The sequence below is a fragment of the Heptranchias perlo genome, chromosome 14, assembly GCF_035084215.1.
Source record: "Heptranchias perlo isolate sHepPer1 chromosome 14, sHepPer1.hap1, whole genome shotgun sequence".
Lineage (NCBI taxonomy): Eukaryota > Metazoa > Chordata > Chondrichthyes > Hexanchiformes > Hexanchidae > Heptranchias > Heptranchias perlo.
In genome coordinates, this window is record NC_090338.1 from 27,838,166 (window position 1) to 27,865,117 (window position 26,952).

Below are 26,952 nucleotides of genomic sequence, written 5' to 3' on the forward strand. Positions count from 1 at the left end.
ATGTCATTTTCATCTGATCATAGTCCTGTGAAGCGCCTTGGGATGTTTTTCGATGTTAAAGACGCTATATAAATGCAAGTTGTTGTTAAGTTGCATTTCTTCCCAAGACACAGAGGTAAAAAGACGGGACCACTCATGTCAAAATAGTAACTTGAATTTTTTCCCCTCAGTAGAATTTTCTCTAACATCTGATGCTTTACCCTACATCTTGCCTTCATTGGAATCAGAGCTGCTTGTAGACTCCTCCTCCACTAGAACAGATAGTTGTTCTTCAGTAGAATTATTCCGAGAGGCAGAAGGTAAGGGTGAAGAGAACTAATCCAGCTACAAATGGAAAACCTTATTCAAACTTCAGCTTCTTTCACAGCATAGTTTGTTTGTTGTATCTGTTTTTATCATTGTAATATTTATTATTTTATCATGCATATCACCTTTGGTGAATATGCTTGAAGATTAATAGAGGGTATCTCTATTAATCAAGTAACAAATGAGTTGGTTCCAGGTTTGGCCATTTTTCTAAAAGAACTAGGCTTTGTGAGTAAATATCTAGTATCCATGAGTGAGAGATTTAATTTTATTTGTGACTAACATCTGGGGACTTGTGCCAAAATTGGGAGAGCTGTCCCACAGACGAGTCAAGCAACAGCCTAACAGAACCATATTCACAGAAGCATACCTTTCAGCCAACGTCCCAGACTCTTCCATCACCACCCCTGTCCAACCAGAGGTGGCGGTACAGTGATATACAGTCAGGAGGGAGTGGCCCTGGGAATCCTCAACATTGACTCCGGACCCCATGAAATCTCATGGCATCAGGTCAAACATGGGCAAGGAAACCTTCTGCTGATAAGCACCTACCACCCTCCCTCAGTTGATGAATCAGTCCTCCCCCATGTTGAGCACCACTTGATGGTAGCAAGGGCACAGAATGTACTCTGGGGGACTTCAATGTCCATCACCAAGAGTGGCTCGGTAGCTGGCCGAGTCCTGAAGGACATAGCTGCCAGACTGGGCCTGCGGCACGAGGGAGAAATCTACTTGACATCTTCCTCACCAATGCATCTGTCCGTGACAGTATTGGTAGGAGTGACCACCGCACAGTCCTTGTGGCAATGCCACACACAACAATTTGGACGCCATCCAAATTGTTGTGTGTGGCATTGCCACCATGCTAAATGGGATAGATTCAGAACAGATCTAGCAACTCAAAACTGTGCGTCCATGAGGCACTGTGGGCCATCAGCAGCAGCAGAATTGTATTCCGGCACAATCTGTAACCTCATGGCCCGGCATATTCCTCACTCTACCATTACCAACAAGCCAGGGGATCAACCCTGGTTCAATGAGGATCAGCACCAGGCGTACCTAAAAATGAGGTGCCAACCTGGTGAAGCTACAACACAGGACTACATGCATGCTTAACAGTGGAAGCAACATGCTATGGACAGAGCTAAACGATTCCACAGCCAACAGATCAGATCAAAGCTCTGCAGTCCTGCCACATCCAGTTGTGAATGGTGGTGGACAATTAAACAACTAACAGGAGGAGGACGCTCTGTGAACATCCCCATTCTCAATGACAGCCAGAAGTGCCGAGTGGATGATCCATCTAGGCCTCCTCCCGATATCCCCACCATCACAGAAGCCAGTCTTTAGCCAATTCGATTTACTCCATGTGATATCAAAAAACGGCTCAGTGCACTGGATACAACAAAAGCTATGGGCCCCGACAACATCCGGCTGTAGAACTTAAGTCTTGTGCTCCAGAACTAGCCTCGCCTCTAGCCAAACTGTTCCAGTACAGCTACAACACTGGCATCTACCCGACGATGTGGAAAATTGCCCAGGTATGTCCTGCCACAAAAAGCAGGACAAATCCAATCCGGCCAATTACCGCCCCGTCAGTCTACTCTCAATCATCAGCAAAGTGATAGAAGGTGTCATCAACAGTGCTATTAAGCGGCACTTACTCATCAATAACCTGCTCACTGATGCTCAGTTTGGGTTCTGCCAGGACCACTCGGCTCCTGACCTCATTACAGCCTTGGTCCAAACATGGACAAAAGAGCTGAATTCCAGAGGTGAGGTGAGAGTGACTGCCCTTGACATCAAGGCAACATTTCACTGAGTGTGGCACCCTGGAGCCCTAGTAAAACTGAAGTCAATGGGAATCACAGGGAAAACTCTCCAGTGGCTGGAGTCATACCTAGCACAAAGGAAGATGATAGTGGTTGTTGAAGGCCAATCATCTCAGCCCCAGGACATTGCTGCAGGAGTTCCTCAGGGCAGTGTCCTTGGCCATACCATCTTTAGCTGCTTCATCAATGAAGCGGGGATGTTCGCTGATAATTGCACAATGTTCAGTTCCATTCGCAACCCCTCAGATAATGAAACAGTCCGTGCCCGCATGCAGCAAGACCTGGACAACATCCAGGCTTGGGCTGATAAGTGGCAAGTAACATTCGCCCCAGACAAGTGCCAGGCAATGTCCATCTCCAACAAGAGAGAGTCTAACCACTTCCCCTTGACATTCAACAGCATTACCATCACTGAATCCCCCACCATCAACATCCAGGGGGTCACCATTGACCAGAAGCTTAACTGGACCAGCCACATAAATACTGTGGCTACAAGAGCAGGTCAGAGACTGGGTATTCTGTGGTGAGTGACTCATTTCCTGACTATCCAAAGCCTTTCCATCATCTACAAGGCACAGGTCAGGAGTATGATGGAATACTGTCCACTTGCCTGGATGAGTGGAGCTGCAACAACACTTAAGAAGCTCGACACCATCCAGGACAAAGCTGCCCACTTGATTGCTACCCCATCCACCACCCTAAACATTCATTCCCTTCACCACCGGCGCACCGTGGCTGCAGTGTGTACAATTTACAGGATGCACCGCAGCAATTCGCCAAGGCTTCTTCAACAGCACCTCCCAAACCCAAAACCTCTACCCCGTAGAAGGACAGGGGAAGCAGGCACACGGGTACAACACCACCTGTACGTTCCCCTCCAAGTCACACACCATCCCGACTTGGAAATATATTGCCGTTCCTTCATCATCGCTGGGTCAAAATCCTGGAACTCCCTACCTAACAGCTGTAAACAATTTTACAGCACCAAGTTATAGTCCAGCAATTTTATTTGAAAATCACAGTGATTTATAAATGCGAAAGGTTCGAGGATTTCATTTCCACAACATTCACCTGAGGAAGGAGGAAGCCTCCGAAAGCTTGTGAATTTCACATAAAATTGCTGGACTATGACTTGGTGCTGTAAAATTGTTTACAGTTGTCAACCCCAGTTCATCACCGGCATCTCCACATCATGGCTACCTAACAGCAGTATGGGAGAACCTTCACCACACGGACTGCAGCGGTTCAAGAAGGTGGCTCACCACCATCTTCTCAAGGTGCAATTAGGGATGGGCTATAAATGCTGGCCTTGCCAGCGACGACCACATCCCATGAACGAGTAAAAAAAAATGTTGGTCATACATTCTGTAGTTACTTTTATATTTCTATTACTAATTCATATGTCCACATACTTGCAAGTAGAGGTACTGCAACACCTCCACCAGGGATAAAGGTGTAATTACATTTTGCATTATAAATTTGAACCCAGGAATTTATAATGAAAAAGTTGATAGTGCGAGCAGATGTAATTTTTTTATGTATTGCTAGTCGATCTCCTGTGGAGTGGACCAGATTTTCATGGGGATCTATGGCATTGGGACCCTTGAATGGCGCAAAAGGAGGAAGAAATTATGGAGTAAGTGAGTTATGCCATTAATTATTCCGCTCCATATTTTTCTGGGTCTTTTGCGCCACTCTGCCGTTATCTTCGCCGTAAATTAGGAATTTATTATAGTTCTGTCCTCCGTTGAAATCCATGGCGATCACCATTTTCCTGAATTTAAGTCAGTTTTCACACTGCTGCTACATAGACTTAAACATAATGTGCTAGTGGCCTGGCAGTGCTGTGATATTGACTTTATAATACATTCACTGAATCAGACTTTTAAATAACTTTTGAATTACCCTAAAAATAATTTTGAGCTCCTAAAGAATTTGTCTCCTTTCAGAGTACAAATAACAACGATCTCTAAGCCAAAGACATAGCAAAGAAAGACGTTTCAGCAAAATCTGAAGCTCAAGCAACGAGATTGTGTTGTTCCGGGTAAAAATAAACGTCCATAAAACACCAGTGTGTCGATTTCACCAGCTGGTGTACGTTTATCTGCCCTTTTAGACTTTAAACTAAAACTAGCTTCAGAAAACATTATTTAATGGCCATTCTGTATATGCTTGCCTTTTTTTAAAATTGAGATCTCAATGGGTCTTACAGCTCAAATGATACATGGAATTACGCAATGAAAATAAAACCAAATAGATGAAATGCAAGCCTCTACGTTCTGACTTTTTTAATATATTATTGTAAAAAGTGAAGCAACTTAATGAGAATGACAATCCAAAGTAGCTTTTTAAAAAATTGAACCTGGTGATCAATTTGTTGAACTTACATTGCACACCCGTAGATTCTGGTTATGCTTCAATATAATTCTGCACTCATGATTTTTTTTAAAAATCAAGTCCATGTGAAGAAAAATGAAGATGGACGTTATCAGTTGTCTTTCGTAAAAGTAAACTCCTTTGTTGTTCATTGCCTGCACTGTTTCTGATTTGCCACTATCCGCGCTGTGATGTATTCAAATCAGTTTTCCAGTAAAATTTGGTGTCAATTCGCCAATGGAGGATCAGGGCACACAATGGCCTAACTTATGGATTTCGGCGCCAAAATCTCCGATGCAGGAAAATCTGAGCCAGTAAGTCAGAGACTGTGGTCTCTCTTTTACCTGTCTCTGCCAGCTTAATGTTGCTATTTCTCTCTCTGGTTGTCTCTCCTTCTCTGGTTCTGTCTTTCTCTTTCTCTTCTGCTTCTCTCCCCTGAACTATTTTGCTCTTGCTGTATTTTTCTTCTTTCCTTTCAGATGGGTGGGCAATGAGCCACCAATGGTCCCACCCCTCTCTCCCATCATGTCCCTCCTCCCTTCACCTTCCAACTACCCATTTTCCTTCTTACCACACTTCTCACTTATCACTAATCCTATTTTTTCCCTTTTGATCTAACCTGCTCAACCCCTCTTTCCTTCCCCTTCCCGTTGCTCTGCTGTCACTTGCTGCACTCCATCCACTCCCACAAGCTCTCCTAAAGGATAGGTGTTGAGAGATCAGAGGCCCCCTCGCCCTCAGCCAATTTCCCCCTCCTCTCCTTCTCCTACCCTCACCCTACCTTCCCTCAGAAATTTTGCTGTTAAAATTAACCTCTTTATTTTAAAAGAAATACAATTGGAATGAAGAAAGAAATTACTTGTCTGCTTTTTCTCTGCCTTTTTCTGTATTTGTTTTCTCCCTCCCTCCTGTCGTCCTCCCCCCCCCCCCCCCCTCGCTCTCCGTCTGTCTCTTTAGAGAACACAGACATAGCAAAGAAACTGTTCAGTTTTTGCTGAAACATATTATTTTATTTCTCTCTCACTTTTTTTAAAATAATGAAACAATGAATGTTATCTCAGTAAAGTTTTTTAATTTTTCTCTAGCTTTTCTTCATAATTTTGAAAAACATTTGAGCAGCAATGCTAGTAGCTAAAGAAAAAATATTTTTAATACAGCTAATTGAATGGTACTGATGAATCATGAGAAATTAGGTGCATTGCAAATGCTAAGACTATGGGCCCAGTATTAGCAGGGCGGCGGGGGGGGGGGGGGGGGGGGGGGGGGCGATTGGGCACGTGGGTAACACGCCCGGTGAAATCAGTCTGCCCCGCACGCAATCGCAGGCTAATTGGATCCACTTACCTCTTGTTCCGGGTTCCCCGCTGTTGAGCTGCGCGGCGGGCGGACTGCGCATGCACAGTTAGGTCTGTCAGCTGGAGGAGCTCTATTTAAAGGGGCAGTCCTCCACTGACATGCTGCAAGAAATAGGAAAAATTACAGCATGGAGCAGCCCAGGGGGAAGGCTGCTCCCAGGTTTAATGATGCCTCACACCGGCTCTTACTGGATGGGGTGAGGAGGAGGGAGACGACAGTGATCCCCCCCCCCCCCCCCCCCCGCCGCTGGCGGGCGGGAGGAAGCGGCCTGTCTCTGCCACCAAGAAGGCCTGGCTCGAGGTGGCAGAGGAGGTCACCTGCACCACCAACCTATCGCCCACCTGCATACAGTGCAGGAGGCGCTGCAATGACCTAAGTAGGTCAGCCGAAGTGAGTACACTTACTCATTCTCCTACACTCCATCTGCCACATCACCGCCCCCACCCCATATCTCCTTCTGCACTGCCAACACTACTCTGTCACATCACCCCTCATTCCCACTCAAACCTCATCCTCATCTTACCTGCACTTACTCACCTCGCCAGTACTCATCCCGCCACTACCACTCATCCCAATCCTCATACAATCTCATGGCTCTATCTCATACTCACCCTCTCGTGCATCTCTTTCACAGTCAGCCTCACTCAACCTGCCACTACCTGTGCTGCAGCCACAGGGCATGCATCACATATGTGCAGTAGGCAGCGTAAGGCAATCGTGTCATGAGCATGAAGGGGATGCACAAGGGTGTTTGAGGGTTTGTCATGGTTGTTACTTATATTGAATTTCTGATCAACTCATTCCATATATTGTCACCACTACTGCCACGTCTTTGCGAATCTTGTCTGGTTTGTACAATAATGCCCTTTCCTGAAGATCACAATGAAGACCACAACTGATGCCACCCATTGTGTCACTGCAGAGTGGGTATAGGTGTATTCGCAGGGCTCTTTTGTGCAGACGACTGAGAGACGTCGGCGATGTCCCCGGTGGCACCCTGGAAGGATGCGGAGGAGAAGTTGTTGAAGGCAGTGGTGATTTTGACAGCGACAGGTAAGAAGATGGTGCTCGGGCCAGCCGGGAGCAGCTCGGCATGAAGGAGGCTGCAGATGTCCACGACTACATGTTGAGTGACTCTGAGCCTCGGTGTGCACTTCTGCTCAGAGAGGTCCAGGAAACTGAGCCTTGGTCTGTGGATCCTGTGGCGAGGGTAGTGCCCTTTGCGACGCATCGCTCTCTGCGGTTGCCCTCCCTCCTGCTGTGCAGGTGGATGTGTCATAGCACTGTGTTGTGGAGCTCCACGTGTCAGAGTTGGACGGCGAGGCTGGTGATGCTGTTCGCCCTCCGAAGAGGTCATGACTGCAGCTACGGCAGCCCCCATCCGGAAGATGTTCATCTGAGGGGGTCCGCAAGGTAGGTACATGTGTCTGGACATCGGGGTAAGTGTGCAAGTTGGTGAATTTGATTGTTAGGAGGAGGGTGGTGGAGGCCAAACTTTGTCCAAAGTGACCGAGTGGCCTCCTGCAATGAGTGAGGGTCTCCACCCACCACCTGTCAAATGGACCTTTACAACTGGGAGTGTTTCCCCCAGTACGGGAAACAGTCCCAGTTGTTTGCAAAATCCCAACCCTCCTAAAATATCTCGTTAATCAGGTCTGTAAATGACCTGAAATACCAAAATAAATACCATAAGTGGCACCCCGCCGGCTTTAATTGCCGACGGGAGTCCCACATGCGGGGGCTGCGCGCGCTTGTCAGCGCGTCAGTGGGAAACCCGGAAGTGGGCGGGTTGGAGCCGGGCTCCCGACCCACCCTAGGAATCGACGGTTTTCGTGGCCCCCCCGCCAGGAACGCACCCGATCGCGGGTGCTAAAATCGACCCCTACGATTCCCATTCAGTTCAGTGTTACAGCTCTGTACAAAAGTATTGACTCCAAGCTCAGGCTTTTGGGAAATGTGAGGCCTTCAAATCAAAACTTTAATAAAGGCATTAAAAGATGCAATTCAGTGGATACATTTAATCAGGTTATTATGAAAAATGCAAATGTTAAACATTTTTATTCTATTTTAACCCATACTTTGGATATTAGAAATTTCAGTTACTGAGGCAAAAAAAATTAAGGATTTTTTTTTCCAGAAAGCATTTTGAGAGAATTGTGGGAGCCCAGTGACCAGATTGGGCAATCACAATATTGGAAAATGTGAGGTTATGCACTTTGGCAGGAAAAATCAGAGAGCAAGTTATTATCTTAATGGCAAGAAACTGGAAAGTACTGCAGTACAAAGGGATTTGGGGGTCCTAGTGCAAGAAAATCAAGAAGTTAGTATGCAGGTGCAGCAGGTGATCAAGAAGGCCAACAGAATGTTGGCTTTTATTGCTAGGGGGATAGAATATAAAAACAGGGAGGTGTTGCTGCAGTTATATAAGGTATTGGTGAGACTGCACCTCGAGTACTGCATACAGTTTTGGTGTCCATACTTAAGAAAAGACATACTTGCTCTCGAGGCAGTACAAAGAAGGTTCGCTCGGCTAATCCTGGGGATGAGGGGGCGGACATATGAGGAGAGGTTGAGTAGATTGGGACTCTACTCATTGGAGTTCAGAAGAATGAGAGGCGATCTTATTGAAACATATAAGATTGTGAAGGGGCTTGATCGGGTGGATGCGGTAAGGATGTTCCCAAGGATGGGTGAAACTAGAACTAGGGGGCATAATCTTAGAATAAGGGGCTGCTCTTTCAAAACTGAGATGAAGAGAAACTTCTTCACTCAGAGGGTAGTAGGTCTGTGGAATTTGCTGCCGCAGGAAGCTGTGGAAGCTACATCATTGAATAAATTTAAAACAGAAATAGACAGTTTCCTAGAAGTAAAGGGAATTAGGGGTTACGGGGAGCGGGCAGGAAATTGGACATGAAGCTGAGTTCGGATCAGTCAAGGCCCTGTGGGTGGCAGAGCGGGCCCAGGGGCTGAGTGGTCGGGTCCTGCTCCTACTTCTTGTGTTCTTTAGATTTGAGGTTAGGATCAGATCAGCCATGATCTTATTGAATGGCGGAGCAGGCTCGAGGGGCCGATTGGCCTACCCCTGCTCCTATTTCTTATGTTCTTATGTTCACAGAGTGATAAGTTTACATAGGTGTTTTCCATTATAAATATGAACATAGAAATTAATAATCAAAAACGTTGACAAAAAAGTGACAACAGGAAATCATGTGGTGCAAATAGGAAATATAATAAAATATATTGATCTCCTGTGACATTGCACACAGGGGCCCCGATATTAGAGTGGAGGCAGGATGGCAGCGGAGGCGGTGGTGGGGGGGGAGGTGGTGATGAATAGGCATGCGGGTAACCTGCCCAATAAAAAAATGTCCATTCCCCACGCGATCGCAATTCAGTTGGTGCCACTTAATGTGGCTTCCGGGTTTGCCGTCCGACAGCTGCGCAGCAGACGGATTGTTCACCAGCATCACAGGCTGACAGCTGGAGGATCTCTATTTAAAGGGGCATTCCTTCAATGGCTTTTCCTGGAGCAAACACCCGCACACCACAATGGAGCAGCACAGGGGCGAGGCTGCTCCAAGATTCTGGTGCTACTGGATGGGGTGAGCAGGAGGAGGGATCTGTTTTACCCGGCAGATGGGAGGAAGTGGCCTGCCTCTGCCACCGCCACCAAGAAGGCTTGGCTCGAGGTGGCTGAGGAGACCACATGCAGCAGCAACATCTCGTGCACCTGAGTCCAGTGCAGGAAGCGCTTCAGTGACCTAACTAGGTCAGCCAAAGTGAGTACACTTATTGATTCTCCTACATTCCGTCTTCCACATCACCGTCCCCATCCCTCAACTCATTCTGCACTGCTAACAGGCTCATCCTCAACTTAGCTGCACTTCCTCACCGCCCCATTAGTCTCCCCACCACTACCACTCAACCCAATCCTCATCCAATGTCATGGCTCTGTCTCACACTCACCCTCTGATGCAACTCTTTCACGGTCAGCCTCACCCAAACCAATGCATTCATCGGTTGGCCACTTCACCATCACTCACTCACATGTCCGTTCTTTCTCGCCTTCTAGGAGAAGAGAGCGCAAAATGTATGGGAGAGGGCGAGGGCCGGAGGGGGGCTGCAACAAATTGTCGTCCTTACAGACACAGAGCAGGAGACGCTGGAGCTCAGCCGAACCCTCGAGTGCCTGTCCGTCGGGGACGCTGAGACTGGCACCCCACAAACGTCTAGTGACACAACTTTAACATTCATCATGCACAATATGAATTGATGTTAACATGCCTTGCCATCTTCAGCACCTCAGTATGCTCGTCGCAACATGGCACATCTGTGATGATGCTTAATATTGCCTTCTATTCTCTTACAGGGCCTTCAGCGACCACTGAGACGGCAGAGGGCAATTCATCAGAGGATCTGCCAGCCTCTGAGGGTGCACAGTCACATCTTAGCAAACCATCCACCAGTACAGATACTCACCTCAGTGGGTCCTAGTCCTCAGTTCGTTGGGTTGGCACCTGGTGAGTTATCACACACGTGAGCACAAGCAGACACTGGTGCAGTGGCAGCTGCGGAGAGTCCGCGTCAGTGGGAGCACTCCTTTCCAGGCTCTGCTTAGCTGGACGTAGATGCGGAACCCTGGGTGCCATCCTTTAAAAGGAAAATGATCAAGGGACAGCAGCACATTTCGCGTGGCACCTGTTCCAGTACCTCGCAAATCTCCACAATAGTGCAGAGGATGGAGGAATCCAATTCCTGCATGAGTGGAATGGTGGCACAGGTTCGGGAGGAAATCCCTGAGATAGTGTCACAGAGGCGTGAGCAACTCTCTGAGATACTGTCACAGGTAAATGCGGGAATGTCTGCGATGGAGAGAAGGCTAGCCTCCATTGAGCTTCAAGCATGGCTCACAAAATAGTCCATTCAGGCCCTGACTACGGCCGTTTGGATTCAGGCTGCCGCCTTAAACAGGCAGACAGATACATTAGCACTGGCCTTACAAGGCATCACACCTGTCCTCCAAACTGTTGTCCAGCAGAGTGGTAGGAGTGTTGTGGCCCTGGCCCAGGGGAGGGATGATGGCGAAAAGGGACATGGAAGTGGGGACGCCATTCAAAGCGCTTCCACGTCTCACCCATTTCCCCCCTCAACCAGTACCCGCAATGCTGCCTCCTCTCCAGGTGGCCATTTGCCCCTGCACAGGTGCAGGTGGACTAGTCTTTGGAGGGGCCCTCATGGGCTCCAAAATCCAGAGGGCGTAGGCCCAAAGCATTTAAGAGATCAGGGCATGAACACTAGCAACCTGCCACTACATCTGCTGTAGCCACAGGGGATGAACCAAGCAGAAGTAGTCGTAAGAGAAAGGCGAAGGTTTTGTGAGCAAAAAGGGTATGCTCAAGGGTGTTTGACTGTCATATTTTTCATTTATATTTAGTTTTTGTTACAGTGACATTAAATTTTATGATTGTCACCACTGCTGCCACGTCTTGCCCTTTCTTGACTGGCTTTTGTGATAGGGCCCTTTCATGAGGTTCACCATGAACGGCAACACTTGATACTGCTCACTGCGTCACTTTACAGTGGGTGTATGTGTAGTTGCAGGACTGTTTTGTGCAGGGAGGGGTGGGCGGCCTGGAGTGGGCGCTGCTCTTTCCAGGTGGTGTGAGGATTGTTCATACTTTTTGATATTAGGGGAACTGTTCACATATCAGTGACTCCCTGGCCTCACAAGCAGCCAGGTGAGCCGCTGCTCTGCCCATGGATTCCTCCACCTCCTCTTCCTCCTCCATGTGGGTAGCAGATGTGGATGGGGCACCCCTCTCTGTTGTTGCCCTCTGTGCTCTTGTGCAGGTGCCTGTGGCATAGCACTGTGTTGTGGAGCTGCAAATGGCGAGGCTGGTGATGTTGCTCGTCCTCTGATATAGTGGCGGATGCAGCCTTGGCGCCTCCCCATCCTGGCGGTGTGCGTTTGAGGGGGTCCGCAAAGTAGTTAAATATGTGTGAACGAAAGAATTTTGAGTGGAAAGTAAGAATTTTCAGTGAAAACACAAAAGATCTTGCAGCCAAAACTTTGTCTGAAAGAACTGAGTGCCCTGCTGCAATAAGTGACCTTTTCTCCCCATCTGTCAAGTAAGCATTTAAATGTGCAACTGGCCGCTGTCTGAAACACATCTGTTGCAACATGGAGTGTTTCCCACAGCACGGGGATCACGCTGAGGATGCTTCAAAATCGCACCCCTGCTTCAATGTGAAGAAAATGAAGTAGTTCAACTTCTTAAACTATCTGAACAACTGTGTCAAGTATCATCTCGCCGGCTTTAATTGCCGGTGGGATTTGCGCATTCAGGAGGCGCATGCGCGCACCCAGACATGTCAGTGGGGAACCTGGAAGTCTGCGGGTTGGAGCTGGGTTCCGAATCCGAAAGGGATTTCCCCGATTTTCGGAGCCCTCCCCCCAATGCACCCACAATTTCCCGGGAAAATTGAGCCCAGTCATGGCCAAATGTCTTTAGGTGAAGCAGCCAGGTAATATTTACACCAGGGCGAGTAGATACAATTCAGTCCCCATTTTAAAGTTATACATCCTGTCCTTATATTTCCATTATAAATTCCTGTGTCCACATTTATAATGGAAACTGCCTATATAAACTTGCCCCCCTGCTGTTTAACTGCAACTATAGAAACTTAGTCACCTCAACAGGTGGAATTGAAAAGACAAGAGACAGTTCAGCAGGCTACCTGAAGTCTTTTTAACTGAATATTGAAGTTTCAACATTTAATTTTGCACCAGTTCCAGTTGCTTCTTTTGGATGGTGTCGTATTGCTGGCAAAAAACAATCATTGCTAGTTTGGCAGGGTTATACTAAAATTATACATTGTTTCTTCTGACATGAAAAACTCCAACATAAATTTCCAACCATCAAACCGATCATAACTCACGACTTTGTTAGTGTCATTTGACCAGCCTCAGTTTTGAAAATAAAAATCTTATTCATGGCACCCTGCGGTATTGTAATAACAACCTATCATTCCAACTTTCAGAGCATGCACCTTGTGTGCATCAGGAAGATGTTTGTTGGTTCCATTGCAAAAACTCCACACTTCTGGACAGCAGCAAAGCAGAAAACATTGATGTGATTGCTCAGCCTTCAAACCTCTCTGAAATTTTAGGTAATCTGCTCTTTTATGATCATGCCATTTGAAGTCTTTGCATACTAATAAGTATTGATTACAGGAGAAAAACCTGTAATCTGTATAAATAGTGGTTGTTTTTCTTCCTCCAGCATATTGCATTGCTCTAATACAATTTTCTTTTGGATCTCAGAGCAGACTGGAAATGTTATAAGAGAAGGAAGCTTCAACAGGTAAGATTTTGCTGTTTGGAACAATATGAAGTATCATGAAACTATATTGATTTAGTTATAAGAATATGTGCTCACTGCAAGTACTGATGTCAGTACAATAAATTGCAATATACTAATGTTGCCTTTTATTAAAAGCTCTATTTGAAAGCTGGGACGTTTACTTTTGTGGTAAAAGGCCATTTTAAACTTCCACAGCTTTCTCTTTCTCTCTCTCTCTCTTTTTTTCTCCCCCCCCCCCCCCCCAATCTATCTATTTATATATAAAGAAAGTGTGTCTGTGTATCTCTCCTGGAGCTGGAGCCAGATCCTGCTGCAAAATTCCAAGTAATACACATATCCATCCCTTACTCAAGTTGGGGAGAACCCCTGACTTTATCTTTGCCTGGTTGTTATACTGGAGTAAGTAGAATGCATTATATTTCTGAACAGCCTAGAGCATATAAATAGTACACACAACTTCATTTTTAAAAAAAATCTCACTTTTAAAAAAAAATACCATTTACTTTTAACAACAACTTGTATATCCAAGACACGTCACAAAAAGGGGAGGGAGAAAGAACCAACACCAAACAGAAGAGTTATGAAAGCATGGTCAAAGAGGTAAGTTTCAAGAAATTTCTTGAAGATGGAGAAACATGTAGTGAGGCAGAAGGATTTAGGCAAAGAGCTCCAGTGTGAAGGAGTATGAGGGTTGAGAACCTTGTCACCGATAATGATGAAGAGAGAGGGGGAGATGCACTATACCAGAATTGGAAGAGCAGAGGGTGGAAGCTGGAATTTAGGACTGAAGGAGGTTGCAGAGGTAGAGTGGGGCAAGGCTATGGTCCAATTTATAAATGAAGATAAGGATTTTGAAGTCTGTGTGTTGGGGGATAGGGTGTAATTGGAGGTCAATGAGGACAGGGATGATAGATGAATGGGACAAGGTGTGGGAGATGGAGTTTTGAATGAGTTGGAGTTCAGGTAGGGTGGAGAGTTTCGGAAACAGGGGTGAGATAAGGGTAGAGGCAGGCTATGGCAACAAGCCATATTTGGTGCTTTTCAACTGAAATTTGTGAATTGTGGTCTTGCATGTGCAACCATCCACGCTGCATGCTGGGATTGTAGTTTCCCCACTGAGGTTCATTTTCATTTTTGTCAACCTCCAATCATTTTCTAGCAGTTAACTTTGTCAGGAATCATTGTGTTTCAGTTTCCAGCCCAATTGCTTGCACTCTTGCAAATAGTACACCTTTGTCCTGGCAACCATATTATTGCCACAACATGGCATGACATATTCCAGTACCAGTTCTTCTCTCCTGTACCAGACTGTTTCCTTAATAGGGAATTTTTGCCTGTTTTCTAACTGCTTTATTAATTTTGATTCATGGCAGCACAAAGATGTTGAAATTTAAGAGCAGACTATGGAGCTGAGCATTGTAATTAAATGGGGATATAGCCCAATAATGCAGTTCTGTGCAATTGGGAAGCTTCATTCCTATTGTGCTCAAATCTGTATGTTGCAATGGAATCAGGAGGTGCTACCACGATACTCTCACGAGCAAAGCTATAGAGGCAACCAGCAAGCGAGCATTCTTTTCATGGAAGTAGATGAGGTAGGAACTTTGTAACTAGAAACAAATTTAAAGCCCAAAATTTGATAGTAACTGATAACTGATGAATTTATGAAATAACCCAGATTTTATGATAAATAACCCAGATTTCGATCTCTGGTAGCTGAAGAGTGGGAATAATTACTGGGTTTTATTTTGAAGATAATATTTCCATTTTTCTTATCTCTGTATAACTGTCTATCTATAATATGTTAAAAGTTGCGCATGTAACATGCATTTCCCGTGTGTCAGACTTCTAACAATTTACCCCTCACATTTTCCCTGTTGCATTTTGTCATTTGCCTCAGAGTAGACAGCAGTAAATCACAACCTATGCGATAGGGAACATACAAATCAAAAGCAAAGAAAAAGGCTAGAAAACTGCCAATAAAAAACTACTAAGAATTTATAAAATCACCCAATCCTGAATGACTAGTCAGAACAACCTACCAATAACAAAAAAAAAGGTGAACCAGTTGAATCTCTCAAGCTGGCATGCAACTTTATTGGAGCAGTGTAGAAGGCCAAAAATGGAGAGGTCAAATGGGGAGAGGATGACAAATTGAAGTAGCAAGTGATGGAACTCTGGGTCACACTTACAGATAGAACAGAGGTGTTAAGCAAAGCAGTCACCCCAGTGTAGATGACAGTGCACTGTGAACATTGAATACAGTATACTAGGTTGGAGGAAATACATGTAAATTGCTATCTCACCTGGAAGAAATGTTTGGGGCCCTGGACAGCAGTGTGGGAAGAGGTGAAATGGGTAAGTTTTACATCTCTTGTGCATGTATGATAAAGTGCCAGGGTAATGAGAACAGATTGCTGGGGGTAGTGGAACAGTGAACCCGGATATCACAGAGGGAAAGGTCCCTTTGGAAGGTGGAGAGGAGTGGAAGAAGGGGAAGATGTGTTTGGTAGAAGGTGGTGTAAAATGATCTGTCAGATGTGAAGGCTAGGGGATAGAAAGGGACAAGGGAGATCCTATCACAGTTGTGACCGGGAGAAAAGGTGAGGCCAGATGTATAGGAAATGGGATGGACCCTATTGAGGGCCCTGTTTACTTTTTTGGAGGGAAATTCTTGGCTGAGGAGAGAGGAAGATGTTTCAGAAGCTTTGGTGTGGAAGGTGCCATTGTCAGAAAATGTGACAGATGGAGAAAATGGGAGAAGTGAACAGAGTCCTTATGGGAAGCAGGGTGGGAAGAAGTATAATCCAGGTAGTGGAACATCGACCTTAAGCTCACCAACTCCTGTAACTTAATTTTCTGTTTTTGTTTCATATTTCCAGCATCTGCAGTCTTTTGCTTTTTATTTCCATAAAAATGATTCATGTTCTCAAGTTTATTCTTGAAATGGTCACTTTAAAGTGTTATTTGTAGTCACTCAGGACAAAAACAAATGTGCAAAACCACTTCTCACAGTGGTACATTAGTAACACAGGTGCTCCCTTCCAGTATGTGGTGTGTAGTATTGTTAATGTTGTAAAATGTGCTTCTGTTTTTAGAGACTATTCATCAGATGGAGCTGAGGTGCATGAGAGTTCTCGACCTGTTACAATTACAGTTGCAGGTATTGGTGATCTGCCTATTAGATACTGAAATACTAGTTGATCTGAAATGTTTAATGCCTATCAGACAGTAGACTGTTGCAACCTCGGTGCCCTGTTGAACTCTGAGCAGAGATCCAACCCATTATCCTCTCCATCACAAAGACTTCCACTTCCACCTCCGTACCATTGCCTGCCTCTGCCTTGCCTCAGCCGGTCTGATGCTGAAACCCTCATCCATGCCTTTGTCACTTCCAGACTCAACTATTCCAATACTGTCTTGACCAGTGTCCAGTCATTCGCCCTCCATAAATTTCAGTTCATTCAAATCTCTACTGTCTCTATCTTTTTTTATTCATTCATGGGAGGTGGGTGTTGTTGGCAAGGTCAGCATTTGTTGCCAATCCCAAATTGCCGTTGAGACGGTGATGATGAGCCGCCTTCTTGAACTGCTGCAGTCCGCGTGGTGAAGGTCCTCCCACAGTGCTGTTAGTAAGGGAGTACCAGGATATTGACCCAGTGACTATGAAGGAACGGCAATATATTTCCAAGTCAGGATGGTGTGTGACTTGGAGGGGAACGTGCAGGTGGTGTTGTTCCCATGTGCCTGCTGCCCTTGTCCTTCCAGGTGGTAGAGGTCATGGGTTTGAGAGGTGCTGTCGAAGAAGCCTTGGCGAGTTGCTGCTGTGCATCCTATGGATGATACACACAGCAGCCACGGAGCGCGATGACGAAGGGAGTGAATGTTTAGGGTGATGGACGGGGTGCAAATCACGCAGGCTGCTTTGTCCTGGATGGTGTCGAGCTTCTTGAGTGTTGTTGGAGCTGCACTCATCCAGGCAAGTGGAGAGTATTCCATCACACTCCTGACTTGTGCCTTGTAGATGGTGGAAAGGCTTTGGGGAGTCAGGAGGTGAGTCACTCACCGCAGAATACCCAGCCTCTGACTTGCTCTTGCAGCCACAGTATTTATGTGGCTGGTCCAGTTAAGTTTCTGGTCAATGGTGACCCCCAGGATGTTGATGGTGGGGGATTCAGTGATGGTAATGCCGTTGAATGTCAAAGGGAGGTGGTTAGACTCTTTCTTGTTGGAGATGGCCATTGCCTGGCACTTGTCTGGCGCGAATGTTACTTGCCTTTTATCAGCCCAAGTCTGGATGTTGTCCAGGTATTGCTGTGTGCGGGCACGGACCGTTTCATTATCTGAGGGGTTGCAAATGGAACTGAACACTGTGCAATTATCAGCGAACATCCCCATTTCTGACCTTATGATGGAGGGAAGGTCATTGATGAAGCAGCTGAAGATGGTTGGGCCGAGGACACTGCCCAGAGGAACTCCTGCAGCAATGTCCTGGGGCTGAGATGATTGGCCTCCAACAACCACTACCATCTTCCTTTGTGCAAGGTATGACTCCAGCCACTGGAGAGTTTTCCCTGTGATTCCCATTGACTTCAATTTTACTAGGGCTCCTTGGTGCCACACTCGGTCAAATGCTGCCTTGATGTCAAGGGCAGTCACTCGCCTCACCTCTGGAATTCAGCTCTTTTGTCCATGTTTGGACCAAGGCTGTAATGAGGTCAGGAGCAGAGTGGGCCTGGCAGAACCCAAACTGAGCATCGGTGAGCAGGTTATTGGTGAGTAAGTGCCATTTGATAGCACTGTCAATGACACCTTCCATCACTTTGCTGATGATTGAGATTTGACTGGTAGGACGGTAATTGGGAGAGCTGTCCCACAGACTAGTCAAGCAACAGTCTGACATAGCCATTCTCACAGAATCATACCTTTCAGCCAACATCCCAGACTCTTCCATCACCATCCCTGCGTATGTCCTGTCCCACCGGCAGGACAGACCAACTTGAGGTGGTGGTACAGTGATATACAGTCAGGAGGGAGTGCCCCTGGGAGTCCTCAACATTGACTCCAGACCCTGTGAAATCTCATGACATCAGGTCAAACATGGGCAAGGAAACCTCCTGCTGATTACCACCTACCGTCCTCCCTCAGCTGATGAATCAGTCCTCCTCCATGTTGAGCACCACTTGGAGGAGCACTGAGGGTAGCAAGGTCACAAGTGTACTCTGGGTGGGGGAATTCAATGTCCATCACCAATAGTGGCTCGGTAGCACCACTACTGACCGAGCTGGCTGAGTCCTGAAGGACATACCTGCCAGAATGGGCCTGCGGCAGGTGGTGAGTGAACCAACACGAGGGAAAAACCAACTTGACCTCGTCCTCACCAATCTACCTGCCGCAGATGCATCTGCCCATAACAGTATTGGTAGGAGTGACCACCGCACAGTCCTCGTGGAGATGAAGTCCCGTCTTCACACTGTGCTGAATGGGACAGATTCAGAAGAGACCTAGCAGCTCAAAATTGGGCATCCATGAGGTGCTGTGGGCCATCCGCAGCAGCAGAATTGTATTCCAGCACAATCTGTAACCTCATGGCCCCGGCATATTCCTCACTCTACCATTACCAACAAGCCAGGGGATCAACTCTGGTTCAATGAGGAGTGTAGAAGAGCATGCCAGGAGCAGCACCAGGTATACCTAAAAATGAGGTGCCAACCTGGTGAAGCGACAACACAAGACTACATGCATACGAAACAGCGGAAGCAACATGCTATAGACAGAGCTAAGCGAATCCACAACCAACGGATCAGATCAAAGCTCTGCAGTCCGGCCACATCCAGTCATGAATGGTGGTGGACAATTAAACAACTGACGGGAGGAGGAGGCTCTGTAAGCATCCCCATCCTCAATGATGGCGGAGTCCAGCACATGAGTGCAAAAGACAAGGCTGAAGCGTTTGCAACCACTTTCAGCCTTAAGTGCCGAGTGGACGATCCATCTCAACCTCCTCCCGATATCCCCACCATCATGGAAGCCAGCCTTCAGCCAATTCGATTCACTCCACGTGATATCAAGAAAGGGCTGAGTGCACTGGATACAGCAAAGGCTATGGGCCCGACAACATCTCGGCTGTAGTGCTGAAGACGTGTGCTCCAGAACGAGCTGCACCTCCAGTCAAACTGTTCCAGTACAGCTACAACACTGTCATCTACCCGACACTGTGGAAAATTGCCCCGTTATGTCCTGTCCACAAAAAGCAGGACAAATCCAACCCGGCCAATTACCGCCCCATCAGTCCACTCTCAATCATCAGCAAAGTGATGGAAGGTGTCATCGACACTGCTATCAAGCGGCACTTACTCACCAATAACCTGCTCACCGATGCTCAGTTTGGGTTCCAACAGGACCACCCAGCTCCAGACCTCATTGCAGCCTTGGTCCAAACATGGACAAAAGAGCTGAATTCCAGAGGTGAGATGAGAGTGTCTGCCCTTGACATCAAGGCAGCATTTGACCGAGTGTGCGAACAAGGAGCCCTCGTAATATTGAAGTCAATGGGAATCGGGAAAAATTCTCCAGTGGCTGGAGTCATACCTAGCACAAAGGAAGATGGTAACTGGACCAGCCATATAAATACTGTGGCTACAAGAGCAGGTCAGAGACTGGGTATTCTGTGGCGAGTGAGTCACCTCCTGACTCCCCAAAGCCTTTCCACCATCTACAAGGCACAAGTCAGGAGTGTGATGGAATACTCTCCACTTGCCTGGATGAGTGCAGCTCTAACACCACTCAAGAAACTCGACACCATCCAGGGCAAAGCAGCCCGCTTGATTGGCACCCCATCCACCACTCTTAACATTCACTCCCTTCATCACTGGCGCACTGTAGCTGCAATGTGTACCATCCATAGGATGCACTGCAGCAACTCGCCAAGGCTTCTTCGACAGCACCTCCCAAACCCACGACCTCTACCACCTAGAAGGACAGGAGCAACAGGTACATGAGAACAACACCACCTGCACGTTCCCCTCCAAGTCACACACCATCCAACTTGGAAAAATATCGCCGTTCCTTCATGGTCGCTGGGTCAAAATCCTGAAACTCCCTTACTAACAGCACTGTGGGAGAACCTTCGCCACACGGACTGCAGTGGTTCAAGAAAGCGGCTCACCACCACTTTCTCAAGGGCAATTAGGGATGGGCAATAAATGCTGGCCTTGCCAGTGAAGCCCACATCCCATGAACAATTTTTTTTTTAAAAATTGGCCTGGATTTGTCCTGTTTTTTTGTGGACAGGATATCCCTGGCCAATTTTTCACATTGTCGGGTAGATGCCAGTGTTGTAGCTGTACTGGAACAGCTTGGCTCGAGGTGCAGCTCGTTCTGGAGCACAAGTCTCCAGCACTACAGCTGGGATGTTGTCGGGGCCCATAGCCTTTGCTGTATCCAGTGCACTCAGCCCTTTCTTGATATCACGTGGAGTGAATCGAATTGGCTGAAGACTGGCTTCTGTGATGGTGGGGATATCGGGAGGAGGCCGAGATGGATCATCCACTTGGCACTTCTGGCTGAAAATGGTTGCAAACGCTTCAGCCTTGTCTTTTGCGATCACGTGCTGGACTCTGCCATCATTGAGGATGGGGATGTTTACAGAGCCTCCTCCTCCCATTAGTTGTTTAATTGTCCACCACCATTCACGACTGGATGTGGCCGGACTGCAGAGCTTTGATCTGATCCGTTGGTTGTGGAATCGCATAGCTCTGTCTATAGCATATTGCTTCCGCTCTTTGGCATGCATGTAGTCCTGTGTTGTAGCTTCACCAGGTTGGCACCTCATTTTTAGGTGCGCCTGATGCTGCTCCTGGCATGCTCTTCCACACTCCTCATTGAACCAGGGTTGATCCCCTGGCTTGTTGGTAATGGTAGAGTGAGGAATATGCCAGGCCATGAGGTTACAGATTGTGCTGGAATACAATTCTGCTGCTGCGGATGGCCCACAGCTCCTCATGGATGCCCAATAATGAGCTGCTAGATCTGTTCTGAATCTATCCTATTTAGCACGGTGATAGTGCTACACAACACGTTGGATGGTGTCCTCAGTGTGAAGACAGGACTTCATCTCCACGAGGACTGTACTGTGGTCACTCCTACCAATACTGTCATGGACAGACACATCTGTGACAGGTAGATTGGTGAGGATGAGGTCAAGTAGGTTTTTCCCTTGTGTTGGTTCGCTCACCACCTGCCGCAGGCCTAGCCTGGCAACTATGTCCTTCCGGACCCAGCCAGCTTGGTCAGTAGTGGTGCTACCGAGCCACTATTGGTGATGGACATTGAAGTCCCCCATCCAGAGTACATTCTGTGCCCTTGCTACTCTGTGTTTCCTCCAAGTGATGCTCCACATGGAGGAGGACTGATTCATCAGCTGAGGTAGGGCGGTAGGTGATAATCAGCAGGAAATTTTCTTGCCCATGTTTGACCTGATGCCATGAGATTTCATGGGGTCCCAAGTCAATGTTGAGGACTCCCAGGGCGACTCCCAGGGCAACTCCCTCCTGACTGTATATCACTATACCACCACTTCTAGTGGGTCTGTCCTGCCAATGGGGTAGGACATACCCAGGGATGGTGATGGAAGAGTCTGGGACATTGGCTGAAAGGTATGATTCTGTGAGTATGGTTGTGTCAGGCTGTTGCTTGACTCGCCTGTGGGACAGCTCTCCCAATTTTGGCACAAGTCCCCAGATTTTAGTGAGGAGGACTTTGCAGGGTAGACTGGGCTCAGTTTGTCTTTGTTGTGTCCGATGTCGGGTGGTCCATCTGATTTTATTCTTCTTATGACTTTTTGTAGCGAGATTGTACAACTGCACAAAATCGTGCTCCCCCATAATCCTTGTCCTCACTGACCAACATTGACTCCTGATCCCCAACGCCTCAAGTTTAAAATTCTCATCCTTATGTTTAATCCCTTGATAGCCTCAATCCTTCCCTATTTCTATAACCTCCTCCAGTCCTACAACCCTCCCCCAGCTTGAACTCCCCATTCCCCGGGCATCTCCCACTCCTGCTGCGCCCCCCCCCCCCCCCCACCCCGTCACTCCACCAATGGTTACAGTGCCTTCAGCTGCCTAAGTTCCATGCTCTGAAATTTGCTCCCTAAACTCCTTCTCCTCCTTTTAAGACCCTTCTTAAAACCCACCTCTTTGACCAAGCTCTTAGTCATCCCTCCTAATATCTCCTCCTTTGGCTTGGCATTTATTTTTTCCTGCAATAGAAAAGAAAGAAAGACTTGCATTTGTATCGCTCCTTTCATGACCTCAGGACGTCCCAAAGTGCTTTCCAGCCGATGAATTACTTTTTTTTGCAGTGTAGTCACTGTTGTAAAGTAGGAAACGCGGCAGCAAATTTGCGAACAGCAAGGTCCCACAAACAGCAATGTGATAGTGACCAGATAATCTGTTCTCATGATGTTGGCTGAGGGATAAATATTGGCTAGGACACTGGGGGAGAACTCCCCTGCTCGTCTTCAAAATAGTGCCATGGAATCTTTTACATCCAACTGAGAAGGCAGACAGGGCCTCGGTTTAACGTCTCATCCGAAAGACGGCACTCCTGCAGTGCAGCACTCCCTCAGTAATGCATTCGAGTGTTCGCCTAGATTTTGTTCTCAAGTCGCTGGAGTGGGAATTTGAACCCACAACCTTCTGACTCAGTGACAAGATTGCTACCCACTAAGCCACAGCTGACACTAGTTAAAGGTGTTATATAAATGCAAGTTGTTGATGGTAAACTTTTCCTGCAATCTACTTTTATCTCCCAACTGCTTCCCCCATCCCCCTCAAAAACCTGGTAGATCCTGTAGCAACAAGATTTGTCCCAAAAAGAGTAAATTCCAAATGCATAAAGTATTCGATGAAAAGAAGAAAGACTCCAATCTGAAGAAGCTTGGCATCAATTTCCTCCACTAATTTTAAACTGCATGCAAAGTGAAACACACTCCGAAAAATTAATGTGGTCCTTCCACTGTCGAACAGTATATTGAAAAATTGATGTATATCATATGCTATAGTACATTAACTGAATTCTATGCTGTTTGCAACTGTCATTTTTTGATTAGGTAAAACCATCTCTAAGTTACAAGCGGCCACTGAGATCACTCTTGAACAGAAAAGGATACATTCAGTTTCTCTCCCAATGAAACACAAGAAACCAGTAAGATATAACTAGAGTTGCATTGTTTAAGTTACATTGTTATGCATCTTATAATACAGTCATTGATTTCAATTGTCAATGGCAATTTTGCCAGATAAAATGTACAATGAAATCGATTAGGTGTTGTAAGAGATGGTTTATGATTATTTTTACAAGAGTACTTATTGGCACTTTTCCACTTCCTGAGAAATGGAGCTGAATTTTCCTTAGCCCACCCAAAATGCAATAGAGCAGGGCTTTCACCCACACATGAAACAATACAGGGAACCTGCTGCATTTTCCTGGAATAGTCCTTGTGCAGGATGGGCTTCCAGCAGTATTCCCGCTTTTGACTGGCTCACCACCACTAAGAGAGGGAAATGAACTTTTGGTGGTGTATTTTTAAAAGGTGGCAGCCATAAACAGTTTAATGAGAGAAAGGAAGCAAGAGACGAAACCAGTTTGCAATGGCAGAAGGAGGATTATCAGAGGCACAGAGTGAACAGCTGAGAGTTTGGTGAGTGTGGGAGTTTAAGGGTTAATCTCTTTAAAATCTCGTGTAAGTTGCTAGCAACTGTTTAAGTTCAATTTTAAAGTTTAAATTTTTAAGTTTCTGTCAGGCTTCAGCAGAGAGATGCGATAGTAAGTTAATTGGTTAGCTAGATTAAACTGGTTGCTGAAGGTGGAGCAGGCCTGACTCATCTGAGTCACAAACTGTAGAAATACAGGGGCCTGTTCGTGCAACAGCACTGAATGCAACGGAGCACAGAGTGAACAGCTGAGAATTTGGTGAGTGGGGGAAGGGGGTGCTGCTTTGCCTTGCTTTTCTTAACTTTTTCTGCAGAGCAGCGGCGGACCTGAGCAGCAGAGGACTGAGTGGGGAATCAAAGCAGCAGCAGTCACAGGTGAGGCAGGAGAGTCCGAGAGGTGAGCACAGTATAAGAGGAGAGACCGAGAGCGGGAGGAGAGTCTGAGAGGTGAACGCAGGGTAAATCTAAGGCAAGTCATGGCAGCACAGCTCACACCCGTGATATGCTCCTCCTGCACTATGTGGGAAGTCATGGACACTACCAGTGTCCCTGGCGACCATGTGTGCAGGAAGTGTGTCCAGCTGCAGCTACTGGCTAACCGTATTTCGGAGCTGGAGCTGCGGGTGGATTCGCTGTGGAGCATCTGTGATGCTGAGACTATCGTGGATAGCACGTTCAGTGAGGCGGTCACACCGCAGGTAAAGATTACGCAGGCGGAAAGGAAATGGGTGACCGCCAGACAGAGTAAAAGGACTAGGCAGGTAGAGCAGGAGTCCCCTGGGGCCATCTCCTTCTCAAACAGATATATCGCTTTGGATACTGTTGGGAGAGATGGCTTATCAGGGGAAAGCAACAAGAGCCAAGTTTGTGGCACCACAGGTGGCTCAGCTGCACAGGAGGGGAGGAAGAAGAGTGGCAGGGCTACAGTGATAGGGGATTCAATTGTAAGGGGAACAAATAGGCGTTTCTGTGGCTGCAAACGTGACTCCAGGATGGTATGTTGCCTCCCTGGTGCTAGGTTCAAGGATGTTGCGGAGCGGCTGCAGGACATTCTGGAGGGGGAGGGTGAACAGCCAGTAGTCGTGGTCCATATCGGTACCAACAACATAGGTTTAAAAAAAGGGATAAGTCCTGCAAGGTGAATTTAAGGAGTTCGGAGATAAATTAAAAAGCAGAACTTCAAAGGTAGTGATGTCAGGATTAATACCAGTGCCACGTGCTAGTGAGTATAGGAACAGGAGAATAGACCGGATGAATGCGTGGCAGCAGGGATGGTGTAGGAGGGAGGCATTTAGATTCCTGGGACATTGGGACTGGTCTGGGGAAGGTGGGACCTGTACAAGCGGGACAGGTTACATCCGAGCAGGACCAGGACCAATGTCCTCGCGGGAGTGTTTGCTGGTGCTGTTGGGGAAGGTTTAAACTAGTGGCAGGGGGATGGGAACCTGAGAGGGGAGTCAGAAGGGAGTAATTGTAAACAATTTTACAACGCCAAGTTATAGTCCAACAATTTTATTTGAAATTCACAAGCTTTCGGAGGCTTCCGCCTTCCTCAGGTGAATGTTGTGGAAGGAGGAAGGAGGAAGCCTCCGAAAGCTTGTGAATTTCAAATAATATTGTTGGACTATAACTTGGTGTTGTAAAATTGTTTACAATTGTCAACCCCAGTCCATCACCGGCATCTCCACATCAGAAGGGAGTAAAGTTGAGAGCAGCAAGAGAGGGGAAGACCAGGGGAAATTTACAATACCAATAGTACAAACAGTTGTTCAAGAACAAGTGAAAGGGAAAAGTGTAGAGCAGCAGAAAGAAAGTGTACTTTAGACACTACAGATAAAGTGAAAACTAGAAGGTGCAAAGCGATTAACCCAGCATCAAAGCTGAAGGTCAGGCTAGGGTGTGTGGCCCAACTAAGAGTTCCATATACAAATGCACGGAGTATAAGGAATAAATTAAATGAACTACAGGTTCATATTCAAATTGGAGGGTATGACATGATAGCTATCACTGAGACATGGCTGCAGGATGGCCAGGATTGGGAACTAAATATACCGGGATATAAGGTCTACAGGAGAGACAGGGAAAATGGAAGTGGGGGAGGAGTAGCCTTAATGATCAGAGATGAAATCACTTCAATGATAAAGGAGGATTGAACGAGAGGTAAGCAGCCAACAGAAAGCATCTAAGACTATAGTGGGAATTGTGTATAGGACCCCTGGCAGCAGCTCTGAAATGCTAGATTGTATAAGTGCGGAGATTAGACAAGCGTGTCAGAAAGGCATAGTGGTCTTAATGGGGGACTTTAACCTTCACATAGATTGGGAAAAGCAGACTAGCAACTGTCAGAAAGGTAGTGAATTTCTTGAGTGTGTCCGGGATAGTTTTCTACAGCAGTATGTCCTGGAGGCAACAAGGGGGCAAGCCATACTAGATTTAGTAATGAGTAATGAACCAGATTTAGTTAATGGCTTGACTGTACATGAACACCTATCCAATAGCGATCATAACATGATTGAGTTCAATGTAGTGTTTGAAAGGGAAAAAAAGTGAGTCAGCTGCTAAGATTCTAGACTTGGGTAAGGCCGACTTCAATGGGATGAGACGGAGACTGTCCACAGTAAACTGGGCAAATCTGTTAATGGGGTAAACGACTGATGATCAGTGGGAAATGTTTAAAGAAACATTTAACGTGATACAGAATCGGTTTATACCCCAGAGGGGCAAGAACTCTACTTGCCAAAAAAAACAGCCATGGCCAACTAAAGAGGTAAGGGACAGTATAAGACATAAGGAAAGGGCATACAAAAAGGCAAAAAATGGCATAGATCTTGGCAAATGGGAAAGATACAAAGATCAACAAAGGGTCACAAAACAGATAGTAAGAGCTACAAAAAGAGAGTATGAAAAGAAACTTGCAAGGGATATCAAAACCAATACGAAGAACTTTTATAGTTACATTAGGAAAAAGAGGGTGGTCAAGAGCAGTGTTGGCCCCTTAAA

The 26,952-nt window shown here is 46.6% G+C and overlaps 1 protein-coding gene across 1 annotated transcript in view; it reads left to right on the forward strand.

Moving 5' to 3' along the window:
- Positions 1-26,952, forward strand: part of LOC137332202 (meiosis-specific kinetochore protein-like) — a 93,854-nt gene that overhangs the window by 35,578 nt on the left and 31,324 nt on the right. Inside the window, exons 7-11 of the mRNA XM_067995898.1 lie at positions 174-299; positions 12,912-13,040; positions 13,195-13,234; positions 16,333-16,397; positions 23,349-23,443. Of these exons, the coding sequence (XP_067851999.1) occupies positions 174-299; positions 12,912-13,040; positions 13,195-13,234; positions 16,333-16,397; positions 23,349-23,443 (455 nt within the window). The remainder of the gene's footprint in view (positions 1-173; positions 300-12,911; positions 13,041-13,194; positions 13,235-16,332; positions 16,398-23,348; positions 23,444-26,952) is intronic.